The sequence below is a fragment of the Littorina saxatilis genome, linkage group LG6 (assembly GCF_037325665.1).
Source record: "Littorina saxatilis isolate snail1 linkage group LG6, US_GU_Lsax_2.0, whole genome shotgun sequence".
NCBI classification, from domain to species: domain Eukaryota; kingdom Metazoa; phylum Mollusca; class Gastropoda; order Littorinimorpha; family Littorinidae; genus Littorina; species Littorina saxatilis.
In genome coordinates, this window is record NC_090250.1 from 1058859 (window position 1) to 1086798 (window position 27940).

Below are 27940 nucleotides of genomic sequence, written 5' to 3' on the forward strand. Positions count from 1 at the left end.
TATTTTCAAGCACTTTTCAAGGCCTGGAAAAGGTTTTCCAATTTTCAAGGAGTTTTCCAGGGTTCAAGGACTCTGTACGAACCCTGCATAAAAAAGCACTTCAGTTTGAAACCCAGGTTCAATGTAGTAAATGATATTGCATCAATGTTCCATCCATCCTCAGCACTTTCAAAACCAGTTTCTTCTAGGTCATACACACCTTTTCCTCGATTGATCCACAGTACATCAGATCGCTATTGTTCTTTTTATGATTTGCACCAAGGGAATGATTAACATTTCTGTCTTAGTCATATGTAACAAGCTTTAAGCAAAAGCATAATATTCTACACATTCACATATTGTAAGGTTGAAGGGGTCTATGTCGACCAAAAGAAGGTGTATTCCCCATAGCCATAGGTGTTTTCCCTGTGTACCGGGAATACAGTTGGATTTTCTGTAAAGAAGTATAATATCGTACAATCTTGCGCCAAGCGCGTGACTGCGGTTAGATAGGAGAATCTATTTAAAATCCTGAATTCGCGTGCGGCATCCAATCAAGCAAAACATGCTTCGACCGTTTATCAAAACGGATTTAGTTAAAGAAACATCTGCACCCCCACCCCCAACAGCCTGGTATTATGTTTTCCTCGCTGGTACTCTCGTCCATTGAATCACTTTCACAAGCTTGAAGTAATTCCATGGCGTCTAACGGAAGTATATTCCCTGTATATGTACAGGAAATTAACATACAGGGAATACAGCCACTGTTGGTCGACATAGACCCCTTCTAAAGTGCTGCAGTAGTTACCTTTCCCTCCAAGGACCAAGCTGTTCATCCACTGTAGGGCTGACCGGGGTTCCCCCTTAGCAGAGTGAGTGGCGAATCCTGGCTGATAAATTTCCTTTCATTTTCCATGAATGAAGAATACCAGCTGGGTTCTTTTATTCATGGACCTGTGTTCTGCAACACACACAAATCAGCCACCAACTTGTAAATATATGTAAAAGAAAGCAAGTGGCAATCTGAATAACAGAATACAAAATGATCAATCCACACAATCATACTTCAGCACTGAAAGTCCACAAAATGAAGCACTGCTAGTACATGTACTTCTCATAATTTACTGAAACTTTACTCGTCAAAACAACCATTTGTTTTATATCAACTTTACTCACATGTGGCGAGTAGATTAACATTTCTACTCACCATTTACATGATTTTTACTCGCCATGGCGAGTAATTGAAAATACTCGCCACTTTCAGGCCTGTACTTGTGCATGAGATGTGTTTACCATCCATATGCCCAGACCATGCGCTCTTCTGTTGTGCTCAGAACAGTAAAGAGTTGCTTGCTGGGGTGGTTGTTCATAAGTTAACAGTTCACAAGAGGGCACAAACAAGAGCAAAAACACAGGTGCCTGATTCAAACTCATTCAAATGCAGAACCTTATTTTTGCATGAACAGAGTAAGACATGATTCTTACATAGCTGACCCTACCCCTGGCAGAAAAGTGCTTGAAATTGTCCATGTGGTCTCTATTGATCAGTACATTTGATGCGTATTTGTGATACATATATACTGATATAGAGACAAGTAACAAGTGGACATTTCCTCTGACACCTCTACCATTTGTACACCTGCACAAATCTCCTGCCATAGACTACAAAAGGAAAACATACAAATCAAAACAAACACAAATTTAACCTAATGTTTACCTTTCAGCAGCAGAAAAGGCTGTGTTTTCTGAGGTGTCTCAGAGTAAAGCCACGGTGTTGGAGATCTATGCAAAACTAGGCTGTAGGCAAGGTCCAACATCTTTAGCTGCACACACAAAAAGAAGAAGCAAGAAATCACATGACATAGATGACATTCCTCACTAGTACAAAACCACAACTACACTAGTCAACTACCAATGTAAGAATCATAGTCCTGCAAGATTACCCTCTTAAAAAGTAAGATTGCTTTCATTCAAACACTACCGTGGGACCAAACTCCCCCCCCCCCCCTCCTTTTTTTGAGTTTTTCCTACATGTGTGTTGATGTTTCCATTAATTCCAAGCCCTGAAACTGTGAACTTGAGATCTTTATGTATGCACACAGTCACAGGCTTAATAAGCTATTCAGAAACCAAGCAGAGTCTGCACAACGTCAATTCTGAGAAATAAATCCCCACAACCGGTTTCAAGGCCACACTTCCGACTGAGCTATTGCTTGCCATGCCAACCTCCACCCCCATTTGGAACATGCACAACTAGTATACCCATACACATGTAATAATACTGCTTGCCTTCCTCCCCCACCCTCCAAATCAATAAACACTAAATGTATGCAATCAGTAATCTTTTAGTTAGTAGTTGACTACCATCACTACTCTCTCCACACCCACCCACCCTCTTGCACACCAGCGACACACCCCCATCGCCCAATCATTTCCATGATTCTCTCTGCCATATAGTTATTCTAAACACTAAGATTATGACACATTTGTTTTCCAATTAGGAACATAAAAAATTACTGTAAAAAAAATGTACAATCATGCACTCTCTGAGTCTGACAAGAGAGTGTGAGAAAAGTCAAGAAAGCAAGACATGTGTGACATAACTAAATCTTCTAATCTATTCCTGAGATTTACTCTTGACAGCTTAAAATGGAACCTCATGCACTTACTGTTCTGAATTGTAGAAATTTCTTGTAGTTATAGCAGCAAAGGCAGTTTTATTGGGTACCACCAGGTGTCACTCTGTCATCATCTGATCAAGCATTCAAGCAAATGGTTCAGCACTGAAACAGTAAATAGCAAGAGTGTACAGAAAAATACACAAACTTTCTCATTAATTTGTATCTTCAACTTCACATTATTCATAAATAATGATACCTTACTTTGACTAAGTTTGAGTAGGATTAACACCATGCAGAGCCAGAAGTTAACTTGAAATAAAATAACTATACGTTACTCAATACTGCACTCAATGAGTCAATTGTCAGCAAAGGTGATAATCAATGCAAGGTAAAACCAAAGGATGCAACTCAGTCAGCAATTGCAAAAACTACATAATTCTAATCAAGCTGTCAGTTTCATTAGCTATCAGAATTCAAAACATGTTCTTGTTTTTGTTGTTGCTGTTGTTCATGACTACATTAATGTATCTCAGCATTTCTAGTTTCTACACTATAGCCATTAAAAAAAACAAAAGAAGTGTCCCAATGTTTAATGAAGCGCTCTTGCAATTAAGTCACAATTGTTTGCAGTTGCTGAGAAAAGCTAATAGTAATAGTCCTTACAGTAAGTTGAGTAACAAATTATAAACAATTGCTGTTAACACTCATAGTACAAGAGAGCAAACCACTGCAAAACTATAGTCATTTATCAATGTTATGCTTGCCATCCACCCCCGACCCCAAACCTCTCCCATATTTTATGTACATCAGACTAGTATTCTTGTTAGTTCATTTCAGCTGTAACAGTGACAACACGTTTGCACACTACAGACCTGGAAGTGGAAATGTTAACACATGGAGTGCTAAATTTCAGGATACAATCTGTTTGTTTGTTTGCTTAACGCCCAGTCGACCACGAAGGGCCAATCAGGGCGGTGCTGCTTTGACATTTAACGTGCGCCACACACAAGACAGAAGTCGCAGCACAGGCTTCGTGTCTCACCCAGTCACATTATTCTGACACCGGACCAACCAGTCCTAGCACTAACCCCATAATGCCAGACGCCAGGCGGAGCAGCCACTAGATTGCCAATTTTAAAGTCTTAGGTATGACCCGGCCGGGGTTCGAACCCACGACCTCCCGATCACGGGGCGGGCGCCTTACCACAAGGCCAACCGTGCCGGTCATACAATCTGTTTCAAAGTACAAACACTGGCAATCGGAGAGAACAGTGTTACTGTAAGTCTTTACAGTAACATCAAACAGTATCCCCTCTTTTTGGTAGTACAGTGGAACAACACTTTTAATATCCCCTGATTAAAGACTCCCTCCCTTTTAAGACCCTGTTTTCTCAGATTTGTCTGTCCACAACCTCTCTATATTTACTCTCATCTCAAGACTTCTTCCTTTCAAGACCTGATTTTTTCAGATTTGTTTAGGTCCTAACAGGAAGGGGGGGGGGGGGGGGGGAGGGTTCGATCGACTTTACTGGTACCGTGAAACCGAAAGTGACCAAGTCATCAAGGGCACGTATATTCCTGCTGCTCTGTTAGCACCGATCATATTTTAGAAACGTTGCACTCTGTCGTCAACACGAATGTAGGAATAAAAATAGTATTACCTTCACCAGCTGTCTCCATGGAGTCGAAAGACCATCGGCCGGTTTGGCTCGCTTGTGCCATTCCTGGATGAAAATTGAAATGACCCTGGCTGCTCCGTTCTTGGCATCAATGGCAGTGCAAAAAAAGCGAATCCCGACTCCCATCCAGGATAAGCTGTACGGCACGGCGGCGTCTCTGCAGATGACCACTACATTTGGACGATTTGGACTGGCAACAAGCAGAAGAAGATACAGATAAGGTGGCGGGAGTGATGTCCCTTCGCTGCAGTGACTAAAAATACAAAACTATCTCAAAATAAAAACACAAGGAACGGATGGGTAGTTAAATTTGTGACAAAAGAAATTAAACGTTCAAATGACTTACCACCCCCCTCTGCTATGTCAGTTGCGAGTATGTCAGTATGTGTTTGTGTTTGTGTGTGTGTGTGTGTGTGTGTGTGTGTGTGTGTGTGTGTGTGTGTGTGTGTGTGTGTGCCCGGCAGTGTGCCCGTCAGTGTGTACGGTACGTGTGTGTGTGTCAGTGTCATTGCCGGTGTGTGTGTTTACGTGTGTGTGTAACAGTGTGTGTGTGCGTGCGTGTGTGTGTGTGTGCCGGTGTGGATGTGTGTGTGTGTCAGTGTGTGTGTGTGCGTTCGTCAAGTTGTGTGTGTCAGTGTGTGTGTCAGTGTCGATCAGTGTGTGTGTGTTCTAGGCCAGGGGGGATTCCCAAGGTTCCTGGGTTCCGGAAGCCCACCCACCCCCCTTACTGACTCCACAAATGTACCTTTTGCCTTTTTCTTTCTGCGAATGTATGTATTCATTTGCTAATTTGTTCGTTTGTTTGTTCGTTCGTCAGTTTGTTCGTTCGTCAGTTCGTTCGTTCGTTTGTTCGTTCGTTTGTTCGTTCGTTCGTTCGTTCGTTCGTTCGACAGTTCGTCCGACAGTCCTTCAGTACGTCCGTCAGTCCGTCCGTCCGTCGGTCCGTCAGTCAATCCGTTCTTCAAGTTCAGTCCGTATCAATAAATTCCTCTTGTGCAGGGCCCAATACAGGGGAGAGGGGGGGGGGGAATTCCTGTTGGTGGGACAACCCCCCCCCCCCCCCCACCCAGGCCTAACTGTGGACCTCCTCCAAACGTTTGACAAATGCCCTGAAAATGGGCCAGATTGCACACAATTATTGTTTATTGTTTGCTTGTTTATTTGTTTGTTTGTTTGTTTGTTTGTTTGCTCGTTCGTTCGTTCGTTCGTTCGTTCATTCGTGGGTTGGTTCGTTCGCTCTTTCGTTCCGACCTTCGTTATTTCCTTCGTTTATTCGTTCCTTCGTCCTTTTAGTCCGTCCGTATGTCCGTCCATACGGTCCCGGCGTCCGACAGTCTGTCTGTCAGTCCATCAGTCCGTCCGTCAGTCCGTCCGTCCTTCAGTCTGTATCCGAATAGATTCCTCTTGTGCAGAGGGTTGAAGGAATACCCTGCAGGACCGGATCAGGAGGGGTTACCCGTAACGCCACCCCCCCCCCCCCTCCCGCCGCCCCCCCCCCCTCCCCCCGTCCCTCCGTCCGTCCATCGATCGGTCCGTCCCTCAATCTGCCCGTCGGTCCGTCCGTCAGTCCGTCCGTCAGTCTGCCCGTCCGTCCGTCCGTTCTGGTTCGTTTCATTGTTTATTTATTTCGCACACATCATTGTCAACTTGTGGATATCCTGAACAAGGCGGTGCGCGAGAATATCTTCTTGTTTGGATAAAATAACATTTTGCTCTGAAACAAACCACACACAAATTCCACTGCTTGAGCATCGTTTCAGTCTAACCGAACTGAGGGTATACCTCATCTTCAGAAGGAGAATAAGCGACAGCATGCTCTTCTACCATATAACATGTCACGTGAGGTCGTTCAGACCGGAGTGGAGGTATATCTCCGAGGGATCAGGGTATACTTTCAACCCGCTGCACAAGAGGAGTTTATTGATACCTTATGTTCGGTCGTACCGGTGTGTAATACCTCGAGAGAGAGAGAGAGAGAGAGAGAGAGAGAGAGAGAGAGAGAGAGAGAGAACAACAGAGACTCTGAGAGAGAAAGAGAGAGAGAGAGAGAAACGGAGAGAGAGAGAGAGAGAGAGAGAGAACAACAGAGACTCTGAGAGAGAGACAGACAGAGAGAGAGAGAAAGAAACGGAGAGAGAGAACAACAGAGACTCTGAGAGAGAGAGAGAGAGAGAGAGAGAGAGAGAGAGAGAGAGAGAGAGAGAGAGAGAGAGAGAGACAGACAGACAGACAGACAGACAGACAGAGAGTGAGAAAGAAATTCAAACGCATGACAACATTTCAGCAATGGTTTTTATTACCACGCATATCACTTAAAGGCAGAGTAAGCCTCCCGTAAACCATCACAGATACGGTCAGGCTTTTACACACAGTACAAACACCATTTCATTTAAACACTCACCAATTGAGAACATCCTAGGTGCCCTCCGTAAAGAGCGAACAATTTTCAAAGAATTTATTTTTGCGTGGTTTATCTTACCCCTGAGCCATCGTGAACCCGTGTGATCCAGTTTTCCCTTTTCACAATGCAGTCGTCATAGTTAGTCATTTGAATGCGACTCGACCATCTTCAAGATGGCGACTCGACGTGAGCTTATCTACAATAGCACGTTTTTTTAATGCACGAAACAACGGCTGTGGTTCACAAGAACTCTAGCGATGGCTTTTGACTGTTGAGAGGAACGGCGATTTGCACTGATAAACCGGCCGTCGTCTGCTACGACCCTTGCGTGACCCTGCTTCCGGGCTTTTCTTTTTTTAAACTTTCACAACTTCGAATTGTTCTGATCTTGTCTTGATGAAAAACGAATTCTTTTATGATTAAAGAATGTTTGTGTAACAAGCTGTCAATTTATTATTTAGATTTTAAAAGTTAGGTCTAGCGCAAAAACGAGGCGCCGTTGTTGTTAACGGAACAAGTCTACGAAAATAAATTCTTTGAAAATGTCTCACGCTCGACAGAAAGCAGCCAGGATGTTCCCGTTCGGTGAGCGTTCAAATGGAAGTATGCTTGTACTGTATTTAGACGCTCGGGGAGCTCTGTGATGGTTTACGGGAGGCTTACTGTGCCTTTAACAACGAACAGAAAATTACAAATGCATAGCAAGGCAACATTCTTTTAATCAACAACATACTGTATTGTTTCCCTGGAATTTTTCAAAGACTCTCTGGATTCTATAAAAAATGTTGCTTTCGATAAGAACCGAACTGTGTAAAGGTGCACACCGAACCGTGTAAAGGTGCACACCGAAACGTCACGGGTGCAACACTAGCATTTCTTTTGATCAGGCAACCTTTTTTCCAGGAACTCATTTTGCTGTTAATCATTACGAAGTGAAACAGAGCGGGATAGACAGGGTCTACCAACCAAGGGAAGTAAACGCTCTATACAGGCAAGATTTACTGATCTTTATTTTTAGAGTGCTTACTTCCCTTCCTGACTGACTGACTGACTTTTAGGGTTTGACGTCCTCTGAGGTAACTTGGACCTATTTGGGACATGATTGTTTATACGCTGTTCCCTTCCTTCTTAGTCTAACATGTTAAATAGCAATTTATAGCAATTCTCGATTTGAAGTTAAAATCAGAAATTACAGGTTAATGCCAACTTCGCTGAACAACATTTGATAACAAGAATAACTGGCGAGTACAATGAAACCCCACTTTTAAGACCCTCGCCCCCCACCCCCTCCCTCCCAATTTAAGACTTCCCCCTTATTATTTCAGATGTTCTGTTCATAACCTTTGTAAATTTACCTCCATTTAAAGACTCATTTTTAAGACTTGATTTTCTATGAATTTTGAAGTCTTCAAAGGGGGGTTCCACTGTATCAGCAAGGTCATCATGAAATCAGCAAGGTCATCATGAAATCAGCAGTGGGAATCATTCAGTACAGACTGGTCAGCTGCCAGAAAACGTGAAAAATAACACCACTTCCTACTTCAATCCTGCCATTCAGCTTTTTGATTCATGTGCTTCTAAAGCTCTCAGATCATTTCCCAACAGTTCACCACAGCTAAAAATAGGCCTGCCTCTGGTCAAACTGTCAGTGGCCGGATGTGCGTCAAATGAAATGTCAAGAGATTGTGACACTGACTTATTCTCTTTGTGCCTTTTTTTTCATATAAGGTAAGGATAAGGATAAGATTTTATATACTCCTGCGTTCGGACACAGAGAAGAGTCTACACAAAGTTGACTTTGGGAAATAAATCCGTCGACAAATGTGGGGGTCAAACCCACGCCGATAGAGACAATTATTACCAATTCAGTGCCCCATATGGCTTTTTGACCAATCAGGACGGATTCTAGGTGACCCTCTAAATGTTATAACGTTCAGGCAGGGACCCTTTTTGTTTATCAAGCTAAAAATGAACAAGACAAAGTAAAAATTTAAATCAGCAATATCAGTGTGATTTATTCTAAAGAATGACACTTCAAATGCTGTCAGATAATACTCTATTTAACTAAAAAATACCGAAAAGCAAGTTTTGTCGGTGGGTGCTTTTAGGAACAGTGAGGCACCGCCCATCCTCTGAGTGTGCAATGCCGACTCGCTCACTTGAAATCTAAATTATCAAAGTTCGAAAAATCAAGTGAAATTGGGTCACTCGCTTTACGTCAAATGTATCTTTACGTCATTTCCCATCCGTCTGGAGTCGGTTCTAAATCTGTCGCTCTCTGTTCAACAAGAAAAAGAAGAGCAAACGCTCGATCGAGTCACTTTCGCAGTTCTGAATATTATATGAGGCATCAGATGGACAGGAAGAAATTGCTATTCACAACACAATGAGTCACGTTCACATAAAATTTGAGCCCGGTCACTTTTATAGTTTCCGAGAAAAGCCCAACGTTAAGTTGTGTGTTGCCGAACAGAAAAGGCTAGTTATCTCCCTTGTTTTTCTGATAACGTTCGTAAAAGGCTACAGATGTAAATACTTTGATGTAAAGAATAATCCTACAAAGTTTCAATCACATCCGATGAACTTTGTCAAAGATATAAAATGTCTAATTTTTCCTTTGACGCTGACCTGTGACCTTGAAAAAGGTCAAAGGTCAACGAAACCATCGTTAAAGTGTAGAGGTCATTGGAGGTCACGACTAAACAAAATATGAGCCCGATCGCTTTGATAGTTTCCGAGAAAAGATATAAAATGTCTAATTTTTCCTTTGACGCTGACCTGTGACCTTGAAAAAGGTCAAAGGTCAACGAAACCATCGTTAAAGTGTAGAGGTCATTGGAGGTCACGACTAAACAAAATATGAGCCCGATCGCTTTGATAGTTTCCGAGAAAAGTCCAACGTTAAGGTGGTGTCTACGGACGGCCGGCCGGCCGGACAGACTAACACTGACCGATTACATAGAGTCACTTTTTCTCAAGTGACTCAAAAAGCGAAGCAACCGAAACGCATGTTCAACATGGTTTGTTGTGTGTCAAACGCATTTGACCTGTGAATATTCATCACGTAAGGTGTGTTACTCTGATTGGCTGACCCAGGTCACGAGAATTCTTTGACTGACAGGCATAATCAGGTAGGAGCGCTCCAGTTCCCATTGCGGCTGTTCTGTCTAATTCGCGGGGTCACTTCGAAAAAATTTTTGGTCAAATTAAACGGTAATAAAACCGTTATCTATATATATATACGACTTGTGTCTGTGTGTGTGTGTGTGTGTGTGTGTGTGTGATTGATCGCCATGCACGGCCAAAGTTCTCGATGGATCTGCTTCAAATTTGGTGGGCTTATTGACAGAGACCCCGGACACAACCTGATCGATGAGATATTTCAACACGTGCTCTCAGCGCGCAGCGCTGAACCGATTTTCGTTTTTCACTGCACGTTACTATTTTTAGATCTCCCTTCCTTCGTGCGCTGGCGTCAATCGATATTCCCGTTTGTACGTTTATATTTAGAAGGTCACTGCACGTTACTATTTTTAGATCTCCCTTCCTTCGTGCGCCGGCGATGCCGGCGTACACCCGGCAAAGCCGGGTCCCCGGCGACGGCCGGGTATTCGGCTCTACTTCTTCCCGGCGAAGCGGGTAATCATCTAGTTTCTAGTATGCTGACTTTTAGCAAATGATAAGAGACATGTCTCACAAACGATATCAGCATTCGCCTAAAAGGCTCATGCTTAATATCTTTTTTCTCGACATGTCTGTTATCATTTGCTAACAGTCAGCATATCATAAATAGCTCATACTGGTTTTGACACCAGAGCCGCTACTAAGTGAGCTAATTCCCCGGCCAAGCTTTATAAAGGTGTTACAATGTTAGCGATGCTGAAACTGCTGGATGGTGTCCTTGTTCAGCCTGGAGTTGCCGCTGCAAAGAGAAACAGTACAATTACACTTGCAGTTACACACATACATCCAAACACATACATGCATACACATGTTAACGCAAGCAAGTGCAGACAGACACACATGCACACACACACAAACACACATGTATATCTATACACACATATACATCTATACACAAATACACACACACATAAATACACTCATACATACACACACACATACCCACACCAATACCCATACCCACACACAGCTTTACAGTCCAAAATGTCAGGAGATAACACATCAGCTCATTTTGAGTCAAAATATTATTCCTCAACTCCCTGTACTGATTGTGTGTATTGTCAAACTTATTACTTTCAGAATGCACCCCCCTCCCTCCCCCCCAAAAATACTAACCCTTTTTGTACCCTCCCTTGGAATAGACGATTTTTGGAAATAACTCCGTGGGGTTTGTAATGTTTGTGAAAGAGTGAAAACCCTTGCTTTTCCTCTGATAAATAACTTCACCATGCTCCTGTCAACGTGTTTCCAACACACCCCTCGCTATTGATTGGCTCCTCCAATGTTTGTCCGAGTAAACAGCAAGGGCATTCACTCTTTCACAACCCATACAAACCTGAAAGAGTTATTTCCAGAATTCGTCCATGAACAGACAAGAAACTCACTTGTGGTTCTTGGAGACCTTCCATACAAACTCTGTGAGGTCGGAGCGACCCAGCTTCTCCACGAAAGTCTCGTCGTGTGTGATCACAATCAGCTGGAAGTTACGCTGCACGCTCCGCGTCTCGATGATTCTGTCCAGTGGGAAGCAATATAGCATTCTAAACTGCACGTTCTCTGTCACAGTATTTCAAACTGCATACAGTGTTCAGTTCAACCAACTTTTTAAGACCTTGTTTTCTCAGGCTTTTTGTTCATAACCTAGAAAAAAGAATCTTAAACAGATGAGGCAGAGCGCTGTTTGGAGATCTGATAAACAAAGGGAAGTAAGCGCTCCAAATGCAAACGACATGTAAAATAGAGTACCGTATTTTCTGGGTTACAAGGCGCTACAGCCACCATAATCCAGTCACCCATTGGGCGCAGGGGGCCGATAGGGCGCACCAAAATTAAAAAAGTATACCGGTAACAAACGGTCGAAGAATGAAAATAAGCCGCACATCAAAGGAAGAATACAGAGTGGAAATATGTGTGCTCTGTGTGTGCGCGAGATCAAAGGCAGGTCCATTGTGATAGCTGGGTTGCCTTGTTTAGACACTGACCTTCTTCCCAGGGGTCAATGACCCAGTTTTTGCTATGAGAGGTGGTTCCCCTGTCATAGATCTGAGAGAGGAAACACTTCCTGCACCGGGGTCAGTGACCGAGTTAAACCTATGGGGCGGTCTCTTTGATGTCTTGAGAGGAAACTTGGCCAGGGTAGTACCTAGTAGCTGAAACATGCATTATCACAAGTTGTTTGACTGGTACTCAGGCGGTCTCTTTGATTTTTTTCGTATTTCATACACGGATTAGGCGCTTTGTTATACAAGACTCAGGGGTCAAACTCGAGGAAAAAAGTCGCGCCTTATGACCCGGAAAGTACGGTAACTCTCACTGGCTGTATCACACAATATGTGGTATGCATTTAGAGCGTTTCCTTCCCTCTGTTTATCAGATCTAGAAACAAGAAATAGAGAGGATCTGCAGTGCCACTTTTTTTTATGAAACAGATTTTGAACGCTACATAGAGGGAGAATCAGAAATGAGTAACAGGACTCACAAGAAAGAGCAAACTGTTGCACGTTTGACTTCATTTGCTTTTGAGTGTAGCAATTTTAAGCTTGGTGTAACAGCGTAGTAATTTGTCTTAAAACGTAGCATGCTTCGCTGAAAGCGTAGCAGTTTGCTGCTCTGCCCACCTTACTAGTGAACACCTACAACACAAGAGAACACCCACCTGACAAAAGAACACCTACCTGACTAGAGCGTGAGCCAGACTGTCGATGTTTTCCTGGTCCAGGTTGGTGGTTGGTTCGTCCAGAGCGAAGACGCCGCAGTTCATGCAGAACGTCTCGGCCAGGGCCAGGCGGATGATGAGAGAAGCCAGCACCTAAAATCAGCAGCAACTCCTTTTAGTTTGGCTGTCGATGTATTGGTTACCAGATTCTCTCTCTCTCTCTCTCACACAAACACCTCTCCCCTCTCTCTCTCTTTCTTTATTTCTCCCCCTATCTCTCTCTCTTTTTTTTCTCTGTCTTGCTCCCTCTCTCTGTCTCTCCTTTCGTCTCTCACTCTCTCTCTGTCTCTGTCTGTCTGTCTCTCTCTCATCCACACCAAATTGTGTACTCTCTCCGCTGACCTTTTGCCCTGCACTGCAGCGCCCCCTCATGTCGAGAGCGGTGTCCCCTTTCAGCATGACCACGCGGTAGTTGTACGTCCGACGCGCCTTGATGCTGCTTCCATCGTCATCGTCCGATCGAATCTCTATGGTGTCAATGTCTGCAACATGAAAGCAGCCAATAAATGTAATGATTGAAATAAAGCATGAGATCATGAAATTGTTAATAATACCTGTAAGCATACCCAGCCCATTCAGAAAGAAAACAAGTCGCGTAAGGCGAAAATACAATATTTAGTCAAGTAGCTGCCATTTTTCAGCAAGACCGTATACTCGTAGCATCGTCAGTCCACCGCTCACGGCAAAGGCAGTGAAATTGACAAGAAGAGCGGGGTAGTAGTTGCGCTAAGAAGGATAGCACGCTTTTCTGTACCTCTCTTTGTTTTAACTTTCTGAGCGTGTTTTTAATCCAAACATATCATATCTATATGTTTTTGGAATCAGGAACCGACAAGGAATAAGATGAAAGTGTTTTTAAATTGATTTGGACAATTTAATTTTGATAATAATTTTTATATATTTAATTTTCAGAGCTTGTTTTTAATCCAAATATAACATATTTATATGTTTTTGGAATCAGCAAATGATGGAGAATAAGATAAACGTAAATTTGGATCGTTTTATAAATTTTTATTTTTTTTTACAATTTTCAGATTTTTAATGACCAAAGTCATTAATTCATTTTTAAGCCACCAAGCTGATATGCAATACCGAACCCCGGGCTTCGTCGAAGATTACTTGACCAAAATTTCAACCAATTTGGTTGAAAAATGAGGGCGTGACAGTGCCGCCTCAACTTTCACGAAAAGCCGGATATGACGTCATCACAGACATTTATCAAAAAAATGAAAAAAACTTTCCGGGATTTCATACCCAGGAACTCTCATGTCAAATTTCATAAAGATCGGTCCAGTAGTTTAGTCTGAATCGCTCTACACACACACACACAGACAGACACAGACAGACACACACACACACACACGCACATACACCACGACCCTCGTCTCGATTCCCCCCTCTACGTTAAAATATTTAGTCAAAACTTGACTAAATATAAAAATGAACTAAAAAATTAATTATGCAAGATAGTGCAACATTTCCAGGATTCCGTCCCCACCCCCCCACCCCCTACAACATTTTTTAAAAATCACAATTTTTTTTGCTTTCTTTGTAAATAAAACCTATAAGTGTGCCTGGCGAGATCTGAGACGATGAGCCGAATCGTTTACTCAGAAAGGACTGTTCCTTTAAACATTAAAAGAAAAATCGGCCACTGTCTCTCGCTATGAGGATGCATACCGTTTCCCCGGTACGTGTTCCTCCACAGCTCTCTGATGATCATGTTGATCTCGGTCATCTTGGTAGAGTGGTAGTTCATGATGGCACGGTCCATGGCCTTGTAGTACTTCTCAAGGTCATTGTTGGCCAGCTCTGTCGTCTGAGAGGTAAGACACCATTAATGGGATTCTCTCGATGAATTGCTTCGGTAACCATTTTCTACTGTTCTGAGCTTTAGCGGGGAGATAGCTCCGTCTTCAAGGTGCTGGCTTAAAACCAGTTTGTGGCTATCAGTGTGGGTTCAACCCCCGGCAAGGGATTTATTTCCCAGACATGTATTGGCAGCTCGCTTTCCCCAGTGAGAAAGTAGCCCAAATTTTCATCAGGGCAACCTCACAGAACTTAACATATCTTATCCTCAAGAAAAAAACAAAAACACGTGCATACCTTGAAATAAATGACCTATGCTTTGGCTCATTTGAAAACATGCTAAAAGTTCACTGGTAGGAACATATTGTAAGGACTAAGAGTAAGGATAAAAAGGAAGAAACCTAAGCTGAAAATAGCTCTGACTCCCCCATATTTGTCACTTCTGAGCAATAAAATATACTTAAAGCTCTGAACTTGGGATCATTATTGTGTGCATGTGTAACCACGGGGATTGTAACCACAGGGATTGTAACCACGGGGATTGTAACCACGGGGATTGTAACCACGGGGATCTTCAGACGCCCAGGAGAGTCTGCACAAAGTTGACTCTGGAAAATAAATCCCTTGCCAAAGCCAGGATTTGAACCATCAATCAATCAATCAATATGAAGCTTATATAGCGCGTATTCCGTGGGTACAGTTCTAAGCGCTTGTCGAAGAGTTGTCAACACGGGACTAACAAAGAAACTAACATCTACAGACGGACACGAACCCTATCACACACTAGCAAACCCTGATAAACATACAACAAACAACTGTTTAACAACAATGTACACATCAATAGCTAGGTCCAAACAAAATAATATTAAGCACAAAGAAAACACCTCTCACAGAGCACAGCACAAAAATGTCTTTTGGGGCACAACACATCACGTCGAACATGAAAGTCGCAGCCAGGCCGATAGCTTGAAAAGCTGGGACCCAACGATACCTATTTTTCGAGTTGAACAGAGTTTATGTGCAACTGCAGGCTTCAACAGTATGTGGTTTAAACAAGACTTTATTCAATTTTTTTATTATCGTGACATTTATACAATATCTAGCATTTGGGATTCTAACTCATGCATAGTCCTTTTGGTATATGAGGAGACAAAATCTGTGCACATGGGAACAGGGACAAGACATAAATTACGAGAAAGGTGAAAATGGAGTACATACTCTGAGGTCAATCATCTTCTCTCTGTGTTTCTTGGCTGCGTCGCGGAACAGGTCAGAATTGAGTTCTCGCTTGGTCTGCTTCATCTGATCCTCGTAACCCTGCTGTCGACCCGTGGCTTTGTTCAGCTGCAAAAGGTAAAGGTAAAGGTAAAGGTAAAGGTGAAGGTAAGGGTAAAGGTGAAGGTAAAGGTGAAGGTAAGGGTAAAGGTGAAGGTAAAGGTGAAGGTACTTACTTACTTACTTACTGCCTTTCACGCCTGGTGGCGTGTAGGGCAGCGACAAAGGTGAAGGTAAAGGTGCAGGTAAAGTTATTATAACCATATTTGATCGTTGGGGAGTGAGATATTAGAGATTTCAACTACTCTAGGGCCAGCTTTATGAGGGCGGTTCCCATCTCCTCTCCCTTGCTGCCTTAGCCTTCCCCAGCTGTGAATAAGGTCAGGTACCCATATCCAGCTGGGTGGACTGGAGAATGCTCAGAAGAAAACGGGTATTTGTATTGTACACACACATGCATGCACACACACACACATGCAAGCGCATGCCTGCACACACACACACTCACCCACACACACACAGGCACCCACACACACAAACAGGCACAAACACACACACACTTATGGCACTAAAACAACAAATTATGTTGGATAAGGGAGGTAACCTGTACCTCTTTGTTAAACTCGTCGTCCCTCTGAAGAAGTTTCTGCCTTTCTCGCTCCAGGTTTTTTGGGTCAAGGCCACCCAGCTCTTTCTGAAGGTCAGCCATCTGTCGCTCCAGTCTCTCAATCTCCTCCTGTTGCTTGCGCAGCTGTAAGTTGTCCGACAACTCTCGCTCATGAATCTGACCAATGAAAAAAACAAAACATCAGCAGCATTCAGAACAAGTATTCCCCCTGAAAAGGTGTATGGCTGCCTAAATGGTGAGTAATAAAGGATGGACAGCGGAACCCCATTTTTAAGACCTCAAAAAATCTGAGAAAATCAGGTCTTTCTTAAAGGGAGGGAATCTTAAAATGTGGGTTTATTTGCAGAGATTATGAACAAACAGTCTGAGAAAACAGGGCCTTAAAAGGGAGGGAGTCTTCAATTGAGTGGGGGGTGGGGGAGGGGGGTCTTAAAAGGGGGGTTCTACTGTGCACAAAAAGCCCACTTGCGCAAAACACGAGTGTATGTGGGAGTTGCAGCCAGGAAACGCAGAAGAAATTGTGATGCCTTTTAAAACGCAAACAGGGTGAGATTATTACAAGAAAGTTGTTCAAGCCATCAGTTACAGTGGGCCCAAATAGCCAAACAGGGTGAGATTATGACAAGAAAGTTGTTCAAGCCATCAGTTACAGTGGGCCCAAATAGCCAAACAGGGTGAGATTATGACAAGAAAGTTGTTCAAGCCATCAGTTACAGTGGGCCCAAATAGCCAAACAGGGTGAGATTATGACAAGAAAGTTGTTCAAGCCATCAGTTACAGTGGGCCCAAATAGCCAAACAGGGTGAGATTATGACAAGAAAGTTGTTCAAGCCATCAGTTACAGTGGGCCCAAATAGCCAAACAGGGTGAGATTATTACAAGAAAGTTGTTGAAGCCATCAGTTACAGTGGGCCCAAATAGCCAAACAGGGTGAGATTATTACAAGAAAGTTGTTCAAGCCATCAGTTACAGTGGGCCCAAACAACCAAACAGGGTGAGATTATGACAAGAAAGTTGTTGAAGCCATCAGTTACAGTGGGCCCAAATAGCCAAACAGGGTGAGATTATGACAAGAAAGTTGTTGAAGCCATCAGTTACAGTGGGCCCAAATAGCCAAACAGGGTGAGATTATGACAAGAAAGTTCTTCAAGCCATCAGTTACAGTGGGCCCAAATAGCCAAACAGGTGGAAGGGACATCATTCCCAAAACAAGAATTGAAGGTAATTGGAACCTCCAATTATTGACAAAACAAAACGTAACAAAATTAGTCAATAATTAAACGTTCCACTTGGGTGCAATTCTTGTTTTTTTATTCTGAATTTTGGAACATTAGCAGTCTGTCTGTTGTTGAAGGGATATGTTATGTTATGTTATGTTATGTTATGTTATGTTATGTTATGTTATGTTATGTCATGTTATATGAAGTCTTATATCGCGCGCGTATCTCCAGACTCGGACTCAAGGCGCAGGGATCTATTTATGCCGTGTGAGATGGAATTTTTTACACAATACATCACGCATTCACATCGACTAGCAGATCGCAGCCATTTCGGCGCATATCCTACTTTTCACGGCCTATTAACCCAAGTCACACGGGTATTTTGGTGGACATTTTTTTTATCTGCGCCTATACAATTTTGCCAGGAGAGATCCTTTTGTCAATCGTGGGATCTTTAACGTGCACACCCCAATGTAGTGTACACGAAGGGACCTCGGTTTTTCGTCTCATCCGAAAGACTAGCACTTGAACCCACCACCTAGGTTGACAAATGAACAATCAACCAACCTGCTGAGTGGCGAGAATTTTCCTCATCTTATTGACGTTGGCGGTGACCTCTTCTTGCTCTGCGTCAAGTTTGCCTTGATCAACACTGATCTCTCGCTGACGATCACGGCTCTTTTCCAGCCGACCTTGCTTCCCTGACTTGTTGTAACTGGGCACAGAAATCATTTGAGATGTCAGAACGGCCAACCATTGTGAAGCCTCAAGTGAAGCAATTTAGATTTGTTTAGAATTGTCAGCACAGCAAATGGTGTTTTAGTGTAGCATTTTCTAAAAATGTATTCATTCATCAGAATTTATGTCATCTTGCACAAGAATAGCCATTTTTAATCAAGTTTCATGAGTATGCTGGAACATAAAATGCCCATTGGAGAGTATCTGCAGTGCCAGTTTTTAGTGGAGACGATGTTTTATGACTCATTTTGTGACCGCTACACTAAGTCGGAAGCAGAAATGAGTACCAGGACTCACAAAAAAGAGGGAACTTTTGCATTCTTGTGATTATTTGTTTAAGCCCAGCATTCTTCAACTTGGAGTAGCATTAATTTTGCTCCTGAAATGTAGCATACCTCACTGAAAACGAAGCAGTTGGCAGCTCTGAACTAAATGCTGGGCTGTTTTTGTATGATATGTGCAAACTTACGCTTTGATATTTTCGTTGAAATCCTTCACAATTTTCTCCTTGCCCCGCACGTCATCCACCTGGAACACAGCAACACACATATCACTGTGTGAAGATAACACATGCATGTGTAGCGTGTGTGCATGCATACACACACACGGTGTGCATGCACAGTCAGTCACACACACAGTGTGCATGCACAGTCAGTCACACACACACAGTGTGCATGCACAGTCAGTCACACACACACAGTGTGCATGCACAGTCAGTCACACACACACAGTGTGCATGCACAGTCAGTCACACACACACAGTGTGCATGCACAGTCAGTCACACACACACAGTGTGCATGCACAGTCAGTCACACACACACAGTGTGCATGCACAGTCAGTCACACACACAGTGTGCATGCACAGTCAGTCACACACACACAGTGTGCATGTACAGTCAGTCACACACACAGTGTGCATGCACAGTCAGTCACACACACAGTGTGCATGCACAGTCAGACACACACACAGTGTGCATGCACAGTCAGACACACACACAGTGTGCATGCACAGTCAGACACACACACAGTGTGCATGCACAGTCACACACACACACACAGTGTGCATGCACAGTCAGTCACACACACACAGTGTGCATGCACAGTCAGACACACACACAGTGTGCATGCACAGTCAGTCACACACACACAGTGTGCATGCACAGTCAGTCACACACACAGTGTGCATGTACAGTCAGTCACACACACAGTGTGCATGTACAGTCAGTCACACACACAGTGTGCATGCACAGTCAGTCACACACACAGTGTGCATGCACAGTCAGTCACACACACACAGTGTGCATGCACAGTCAGTCACACACATACAGTGTGCATGCACAGTCAGTCACACACACACAGTGTGCATGCACAGTCAGTCACACACACACAGTGTGCATGCACAGTCAGACACACACACAGTGTGCATGCACAGTCAGTCACACACACACAGTGTGCATGCACAGTCAGTCACACACACACAGTGTGCATGCACAGTCAGTCACACACATACAGTGTGCATGCAGTCAGTCACACACATACAGTGTGCATGCAGTCAGTCACACACACACAGTGTGCATGCACAGTCAGTCACACACACACAGTGTGCATGCACAGTCAGTCACACACACACAGTGTGCATGCACAGTCAGTCACACACAGTGTGCATGCACAGTCAGTCACACACACAGTGTGCATGCACAGTCAGTCACACACACACAAGCATGCACAGTCAGTCACACACACACAGTCTGCATGCACAGTCAGTCACACACACACAGTGTGCATGCACAGTCAGTCACACACACAGTGTGCATGCACAGTCAGTCACACACACACACAGTGTGCATGCACAGTCAGTCACACACATACACACACACAGTGTGCATGCACAGTCAGTCACACACACACAGTGTGCATGCACAGTCAGTCACACACACAGTGTGCATGCACAGTCAGTCACACACACACAGTGTGCATGCACAGTCAGTCACACACACACAGTGTGCATGCACAGTCAGTCACACACACACAGTGTGCATGCACAGTCAGTCACACACACACAGTGTGCATGCACAGTCAGTCACACACACACAGTGTGCATGCACAGTCAGTCACACACATACACACACACAGTGTGCATGCACAGTCAGTCACACACACACAGTGTGCATGCACAGTCAGTCACACACACACAGTGTGCATGCACAGTCAGTCACACACACACAAGCATGCACAGTCAGTCACACACACACAGTCTGCATGCACAGTCAGTCATACACACACACAGTGTGCATGCACAGTCAGTCACACACACAGTGTGCATGCAGTCAGTCACACACACACAAGCATGCACAGTCAGTCACACACACACAGTCTGCATGCACAGTCAGTCACACACACACAGTGTGCATGCACAGTCAGTCACACACACAGTGTGCATGCACAGTCAGTCACACACACACAGTGTGCATGCACAGTCAGTCACACACACAGTGTGCATGCACAGTCAGTCACACACACACAGTGTGCATGCACAGTCAGTCACACACACAGTGTGCATGCACAGTCAGTCACACACACACAGTGTGCATGCACAGTCAGTCACACACACAGTGTGCATGCACAGTCAGTCACACACACAGTCTGCATGCACAGTCAGTCACACACACACAGTGTGCATGCACAGTCAGTCACACACACACAGTCTGCATGCACAGTCAGTCACACACACACAGTGTGCATGCACAGTCAGTCACACACACACAGTCTGCATGCACAGTCAGTCACACACACACAAGCATGCACAGTCAGTCACACACACAGTGTGCATGCACAGTCAGTCACACACACACAGTCTGCATGCACAGTCAGTCACACACACACAAGCATGCACAGTCAGTCACACACACAGTGTGCATGCACAGTCAGTCACACACACAGTGTGCATGCACAATCAGTCACACACACAGTGTGCATGTACAGTAAAACCTGTCTCTAACGGACCCTTGTTGTAACGGCCACCTGCTACATACGGACAGTTTATCATGGCACGAACACGATTTCAACAATAACTAACCTTTAACGGGCGGACACCTGCCACTTACGGACGCGGACACGATTTTTCGGACCGTAGGAAGTGTAAACACTGTCACAAACGGACACAACGTACATAAAAACGCAACTTTGAAAACTCGACTGTTATGCAGTCAGTGCTCGGCAGCCGTAGCCGTAGCACAAATGGTTGTTGATTGGTTGTCCTGTCCCTTTTCTGACCAATCAGTGGCTTGTTTAGATGGAGACCCACTTTCGCTCACTCACTTTTGCTTCGCTCACTTTCGCTCACTTTCGCTTTTCCGCATTGTGGATACAGTCACAACCAAAAGCAACAGTAGACTACTGTGTTTGAAAATGGAATCTCCAGCAGGAACAAGAAGAGCAAACGCTCGATCGAGTCACTTTCGCAGTTCTGAATATTATATGAGGCATCAGATGGACAGGAAGAAATTGCTATTCACAACACAATGAGTCACGTTCACATAAAATTTGAGCCCGGTCACTTTTATAGTTTCCGAGAAAAGCCCAACGTTAAGTTGTGTGTTGCCGAACAGAAAAGGCTAGTTATCTCCCTTGTTTTTCTGATAACGTTCGTAAAAGGCTACAGATGTAAATACGTAGAGGTTACATGCCGAGTCTCAGTGATTATTAAAAATAATGGTCGAAGTTAGCGGATCATGAAAAATGCGAGCTTCAGCGAGCTTTTACATGACCGCGAACTGAGACCATTATTTTTAATAATCACTGAGACGAGGTGTGTAACCTCTTTATTCCCCCTTTCTTCAGTTATTCAAAGAAAACAGGAGTTTTTGTGCGAAAGTTTGATCGAATCCGAATCACTCAACCAGTCAACCTGCGCAGGCGATCGATTAATGCGCGGTTGTATAGTTCCGTGCAAATCATTCCATTCTGTTAACACTTCTTGTCAGTTTCCCTGTTTTAGACTAAAATCAAGTACACAGATAAGCTGTTATTCTGCTGTGGCGGTAAAGGCAGATATTGTGTGTTCTGTTTATGATTTAGTATCGCTAAAGATAATGTTCTTTCGTCAAATGGCACTAGCAGACGAACTTTTGCACCCGTGTTCCAACGTTAATTACTGTATGAAGTTCAGTTTTTTGGGGAAAATAGTGTATGAAACCGCTTTATGTTGTTTAAATTGATGAGATGTGTGCATTTGGTTGCGTGTGATCTGTTTATAAAATGAAATATTGTTGAAAACTGACCGTCGGATTGCAGTCAGTGTTGTCGAAGAAACTGCGTTAAAAGAAGGGGAACTACTCTTGTCGGCAAGAGTATGAGTTACTTGCCTTGGGAATTTGCTTGTGATGAACGGTGTGTGCACAGCAGATCTATATTCAGAAAACAACCGAACTCATGGATTTTATATGGAGATTCATGTGTTCAGGCCTGTAGTTGTTAATTTAAATGCGGTATGTTTGTATTGTTTGCTCCAGAGATGTATATTTCGTACGTATAGAGCGTTTTGAACTTTTCAGTCGCAAAAGTAGTACCAAAACAGAACAGCTTCTCAACCCATTGCACTATCGAGGATTCAGGCTGTTGCTGGCTCGTTATTTGTTTGGTTGCTGGGTCATTATCGAAAAATAACTAGCTCTACAAGTTTACAGAGGTAAAGAAGCAGAGGGGGGAATAATTTGATGTAAAGAATAATCCTACAAAGTTTCAATCACATCCGATGAACTTTGTCAAAGATATAAAATGTCTAATTTTTCCTTTGACGCTGACCTGTGACCTTGAAAAAGGTCAAAGGTCAACGAAACCATCGTTAAAGTGTAGAGGTCATTGGAGGTCACGACTAAACAAAATATGAGCCCGATCGCTTTGATAGTTTCCGAGAAAAGTCCAACGTTAAGGTGGTGTCTACGGACGGCCGGCCGGACAGACTAACACTGACCGATTACATAGAGTCACTTTTTCTCAAGTGACTCAAAAAGAAAAGCGTTGACTTTAGAGCAGCATGTCGCTGCCTTGAAAAAACTAGATAGCGGCTAATCATGCCGAGATGTGGCGAAGGAGATGGGATGTGGTAAAACACAGATCGCGAGGATCAAATCGGAAAAAGAAGACGTGATGAAGGAGTGGGAGTCAGGTGCGCGAATCGACCAAAAAACTGTGAAACGTCGGAAAACGCAATATGAAGACCTGAACAACGTGGTATGGGAGTGGTTTTGTACTGCAAGATCGAAGAATCTGCCTGTCAGTGGACCACTTATACAGGTAAGAAAATGCAACCATTTATCATTTACCCTCCTACTAATCTCTCTCTCGATCTCTCTCTTTGTAAGCAATCGTTCGAAGGAAACAATAGTTAACACAGCTAAATTTCTGTTCCATGCATTTATGCTGAGACTAGAAAAACTGAATGAAACAAGAGCTGACCCAATTTGGTCGAGACACACTGCGGAATTTCCCGTTGAATGACTGATAAAGAGTCAGCTATTTTTAGCTTTGTGACGTCCGACTTGCGTAAGTTTGAATGCACAGTGTCTGTAGGGAACGGGGGAGGGGGGGGGGGGGGAGGGGATGTTGTTGTTGTTTGCTACATGTATCATTTGTTTACTCACATTTTCAGTGAGTCTCATGTTCAATCCAATAAATACATACTACAGGACTTACAAAAAGTGTCTTGTTCATTTTACGTGCTCTTTGTAAAATATTGCCCTGGCCCCTCCACCTGTGAAGAAGGGACACCTGTCTAATAGGGACACTATTACCATTCCCCAAGGGTGTCCGTTAGAGACAGGTTTTACTGTACAATCAGTCACACACACACAGTGTGCATGCACAGTCAGTCACACACACAGTGTGCATGCACAGTCAGTCACACACACAGTGTGCATGCACAGTCAGTCACACACACACAGTGTGCATGCACAGTCAGTCACACACACAGTCTGCATGCACAGTCAGTCACACACAGTGTGCATGCACAGTCAGTCACACACACACAGTGTGCATGCACAGTCAGTCACACACACACAGTGTGCATGCACAGTCAGTCACACACACAGTGTGCATGCACAGTCAGTCACACACACACAAGCATGCACAGTCAGTCACACACACAGTGTGCATGCACAGTCAGTCACACACACACAGTGTGCATGCACAGTCAGTCACACACACACAGTGTGCATGCACAGTCAGTCACACACACACAGTGTGCATGCACAGTCAGTCACACACACAAGCATGCACACACACACACAGATAGCTTTACAGTCCAAAATGTCAGGACAAAACACATCAGCTCATTTTTCGCCAAAATATTATCCCTCCAGTTCCTGCACTGATTTTTGTTTATTGTAGAACTTGGCACTTTCAGAATGCCCCCCTCCCACACACACAAACACACCCGTAGCTTACTACCTCTACCTGTCCCCAGATAGGCTAATTGGTTCAAAGAGAATGTACAAATTTATTAGTCAGTCAGAGACACACACACATACACACACACAGCGTGCCTGTGCACATACATACTCATAGCACACACTCCTTCATAGAAAACATCAAAGAACAAAAATAAAAACAAAAACCCACCACATCATTATCACACTGAAACAAAACAGGTAGAATAAAAAACTGGACCAAATTTGATGCTGAAGAACAATGAAAATAGCGGTTACAGTCAACCAAAATCTTTATTTCGAATAAGCTTGAAGAAACCATGAGAAACATGTGTAACACTTGGTGTTTGTTTCAGTTCACGGCAAAAAACAATCTACTTACAGCGTTTTTGCCTTGTTCCACTGCGGCCTCCTTGTCCCCTGTAACTGTCGCTTTTTCCCGGCGATGACGACCGATTTCATCCTGAAACACAACACTACTTAGGCCACACAAAAAAATAGTCTGTTTACGGTAACCCGACCGACCCTATTTTTTTCGCACGACCCTAGACTTTTATATTGCATTTGGGGAAAAAAAAAAAAAAACACGTAAAAATATGGTTTTTTGGAGAAAAAAAGAAAAAAAAAAGAAATCCCAACCTACCGACCCTATTTTTTTGGCCTATGTTACCGTAAACAGACCTATTTTTTTGGGGGGGGCCTTAGGTGAACGCTCTCTCTTTCTGCACATACAATGAAACCGCCCTTTCAACAACAAAAAAAGTAAGACTCTCCGTGTGGCCAACTGCAGTCCCCCTCCGCTGCCAGCTCTGCCGTGTGCTGACAAAACCGAGTAAGTCCATTTTTTTCAAAAATGATATTTTTTGTTCATCAAAAAGAAGAAATCAATGCGCATCATTTGTGTTAATTTCTACTTTTTAGAGTGCTTAGATAAGCAGATATGAACAGGTAAGTCCACAACCAAAAACGACTTTTTAAGTGTGCATGAATGTTTTGACAAAACCAAGTAAGTCCAAGGGTTTCCCAATTTTCGTATAATGGTAGTTTCAAAATTCTTTCAGACGACCCATACCGAAAAGTCATTTAAAGTTTAGAACACACAAATGACATCTTTTGATAAGGCGAGACATGACGTCACCTTATGACATTTTATTTAAAACATTTTTCTTCTCTATATGATTCTCCTGACGATCCTTGTCTCCCTCTCTCCCTCCCTCCCTCCCTTCCTCTCTCCATCTCTCTTTCTATCCCTCCTTACCTCTCTCGCTATCTCTCTCCCTCTTCCTCCCTCTCTTGATTTCCCTCCCTCCATCATTCTCTCTATTCCCCCTTCCCTTTCGCTCTCTCCCTACCACCAACAATCGACTTTTCTCTACCTCCCTCCTTCCCTCTCTCTCCCTCCCCTCTGTCCCTCCATCCCACTCTCTTTCTCTCCCTCCCTCCCCCTCCCTCCTTATCTCTCTCCCCCTCTCTCACTTCCTCCCTCCCTCCCTCCCCTCTCTTCTCTCTCTCCCTACCTCCATCCCTCCCACATTTCCTCCCCCTCCATCTTCTTCCTCCCTCCCTATCTCCCTCCCTCCCCTTCTCTCACTCCCTCCCTCCCCTTTCTCTCCCTCCATCCCACTATTTCTTTCCCTCCCTCTCCCTCTTCTTTCCTCCCTCCCTCAATCCCACTAAGTCTCTCCCTCCCTCTCTTTCTCTCTCTTCCTTCCCCTCTCCCTTCCTCCTTTCCTAATTCCTCTCTCTCCCTCCCTTCCCCCTTCTCTCTCACTCAATCCATCCTCCCCCCTCCCTCTCTCTCCCTCGGTCCATTCCTACATCTCTCTTCCTCCCCATTTATCTCTCCCTCCATAGCTCTTCCCCCCCCCAGCCCCCTCCCTCTCACCTTCCCTCTCTTTCTCCCTCTCTCCACCCCTCTTTCCATCTCTCTATCTCCCTCCCTCCCTTTATTTCTCTCTCTCCCTCCATCCCGCTCCCCCCCCCCCCCCCCTGCTTTCTCTCCTCTCTCTCACTCTCTCCACTCTTACTCTCTCTCACTCCCTGTCTAGTCTCTCCCCCTTTCTCTCTCTCTCTCTTTCCATCTTGTGCAAATTCGTAGTGTTATTTTCACTGTTTTGTCATTTCTCTTGACAACACTTCTTCTTCCAAATATTCTGCGCATTTTTTTGTTAGATCTGATATTGGGGGGAAAAGTGGTAAAACCAAGTAAGTCCACAAAATGCCCAACAAAACCAAAACCATCCATCAAATTATCATGAAAATCGGGTTTTAAACGAAAATTAATGCTATTTATCTTTTTATCTCGGTTGTTTGATCTAGATAATCATCATTTTTGAGACATTTTATCAAACAGGAAAAGTCGTTTTTCTCGGAAGTAGCGTCAGTGGACTTACTCGGTTTTGTCAGCACACGGCAGAGCTGTACGGAGGAACAGAGGACCTGGAGAAGACAGTATCATTTGTCTCGCTGTCCGGGCTGACAATATAGACGTGTGATCGACAAGAAGAAGAAGACACCCTCCCTTTTAAGACCCTGTCTCACATTCCCCCTAACGGCTTTGCGGTGAGGGCGTAGCATTTAAATTTCTCACATAAATTTCTCTAAGACACTATTTTCCCCCAGATATTCTATTCAGAAGCTATCTAAATTGACTCCCATTTTAACACTCCCTCCATGACCCGAATTTCTCAGATTTTTGTAGGTCTTACACAGAGATCTATTGCAAATCCTCTCTACAATGTTTGGGGGGATTTACCCCCCCCCCCCCTCTCTCTCTCTCTCTCTCTCTCTCTCACACACACACTCTCACACACACACACACACACACACACACACACACACACACACACACACACACACACACACACACACATCATATGCAACCTTACCTCCAAGGGACGCAACTGCTCCTGAGCGGCCTGCAAAGAAATGAAACATTAGTCAGAAATGACAAGTCAAACAATTACAGCGGAGACATTTACAAACCCTACACACTTTCCTGTAACACAGTCACCTAGTTTTCCTCTCAGTTATGTAACTCAATCCTCCCACATCTCTGTTCTTGTTTTCCTCTCAGTTATGTAACTCAATCCTCCCACATCTCTGTTCTTGTTTTCCAAGTACATGCACCTCATTGAACCTACCTTACTGCAAACTTAGCCTCCCCAATTTTTTTTCTTTCTCCTTCTTCTTCTTCAGCGTTCCAGAATTGTGTGAGCTCGTTTGCCCATTTGGGTTCCCCACACTATACTCTGAGAGCAAAGTC

The 27940-nt window shown here is 43.8% G+C and overlaps 1 protein-coding gene and 1 long non-coding RNA gene across 3 annotated transcripts in view; both read right to left on the reverse strand.

Moving 5' to 3' along the window:
• Positions 1-767: 767 nt before the first annotated feature.
• LOC138968268 (uncharacterized) lies at positions 768-4807 on the reverse strand. Its single transcript, XR_011456113.1, has 4 exons — positions 4262-4807; positions 2649-2762; positions 1697-1802; positions 768-940 (listed from the first exon to the last, which is right to left on the reverse strand). It is a non-coding gene; the product is annotated as an uncharacterized lncRNA (long non-coding RNA).
• A 1776-nt stretch (positions 4808-6583) lies between these two features.
• The window catches only part of LOC138968254 (DNA repair protein RAD50-like), a 57481-nt gene continuing 36124 nt past the window's right edge, over positions 6584-27940 (reverse strand). For both annotated transcript variants that reach the window (XM_070340816.1, XM_070340818.1), the window contains exons 28-38: positions 27564-27593; positions 25058-25138; positions 18719-18777; positions 18079-18226; positions 16274-16447; positions 15607-15732; positions 14260-14398; positions 12922-13061; positions 12539-12672; positions 11249-11377; positions 6584-10602 (exon numbers count right to left, since the gene is read on the reverse strand). In XM_070340816.1, the coding sequence (XP_070196917.1) occupies positions 10551-10602; positions 11249-11377; positions 12539-12672; positions 12922-13061; positions 14260-14398; positions 15607-15732; positions 16274-16447; positions 18079-18226; positions 18719-18777; positions 25058-25138; positions 27564-27593 (1212 nt within the window). In that variant the 3' untranslated portion in view covers positions 6584-10550. The remainder of the gene's footprint in view (positions 10603-11248; positions 11378-12538; positions 12673-12921; positions 13062-14259; positions 14399-15606; positions 15733-16273; positions 16448-18078; positions 18227-18718; positions 18778-25057; positions 25139-27563; positions 27594-27940) is intronic.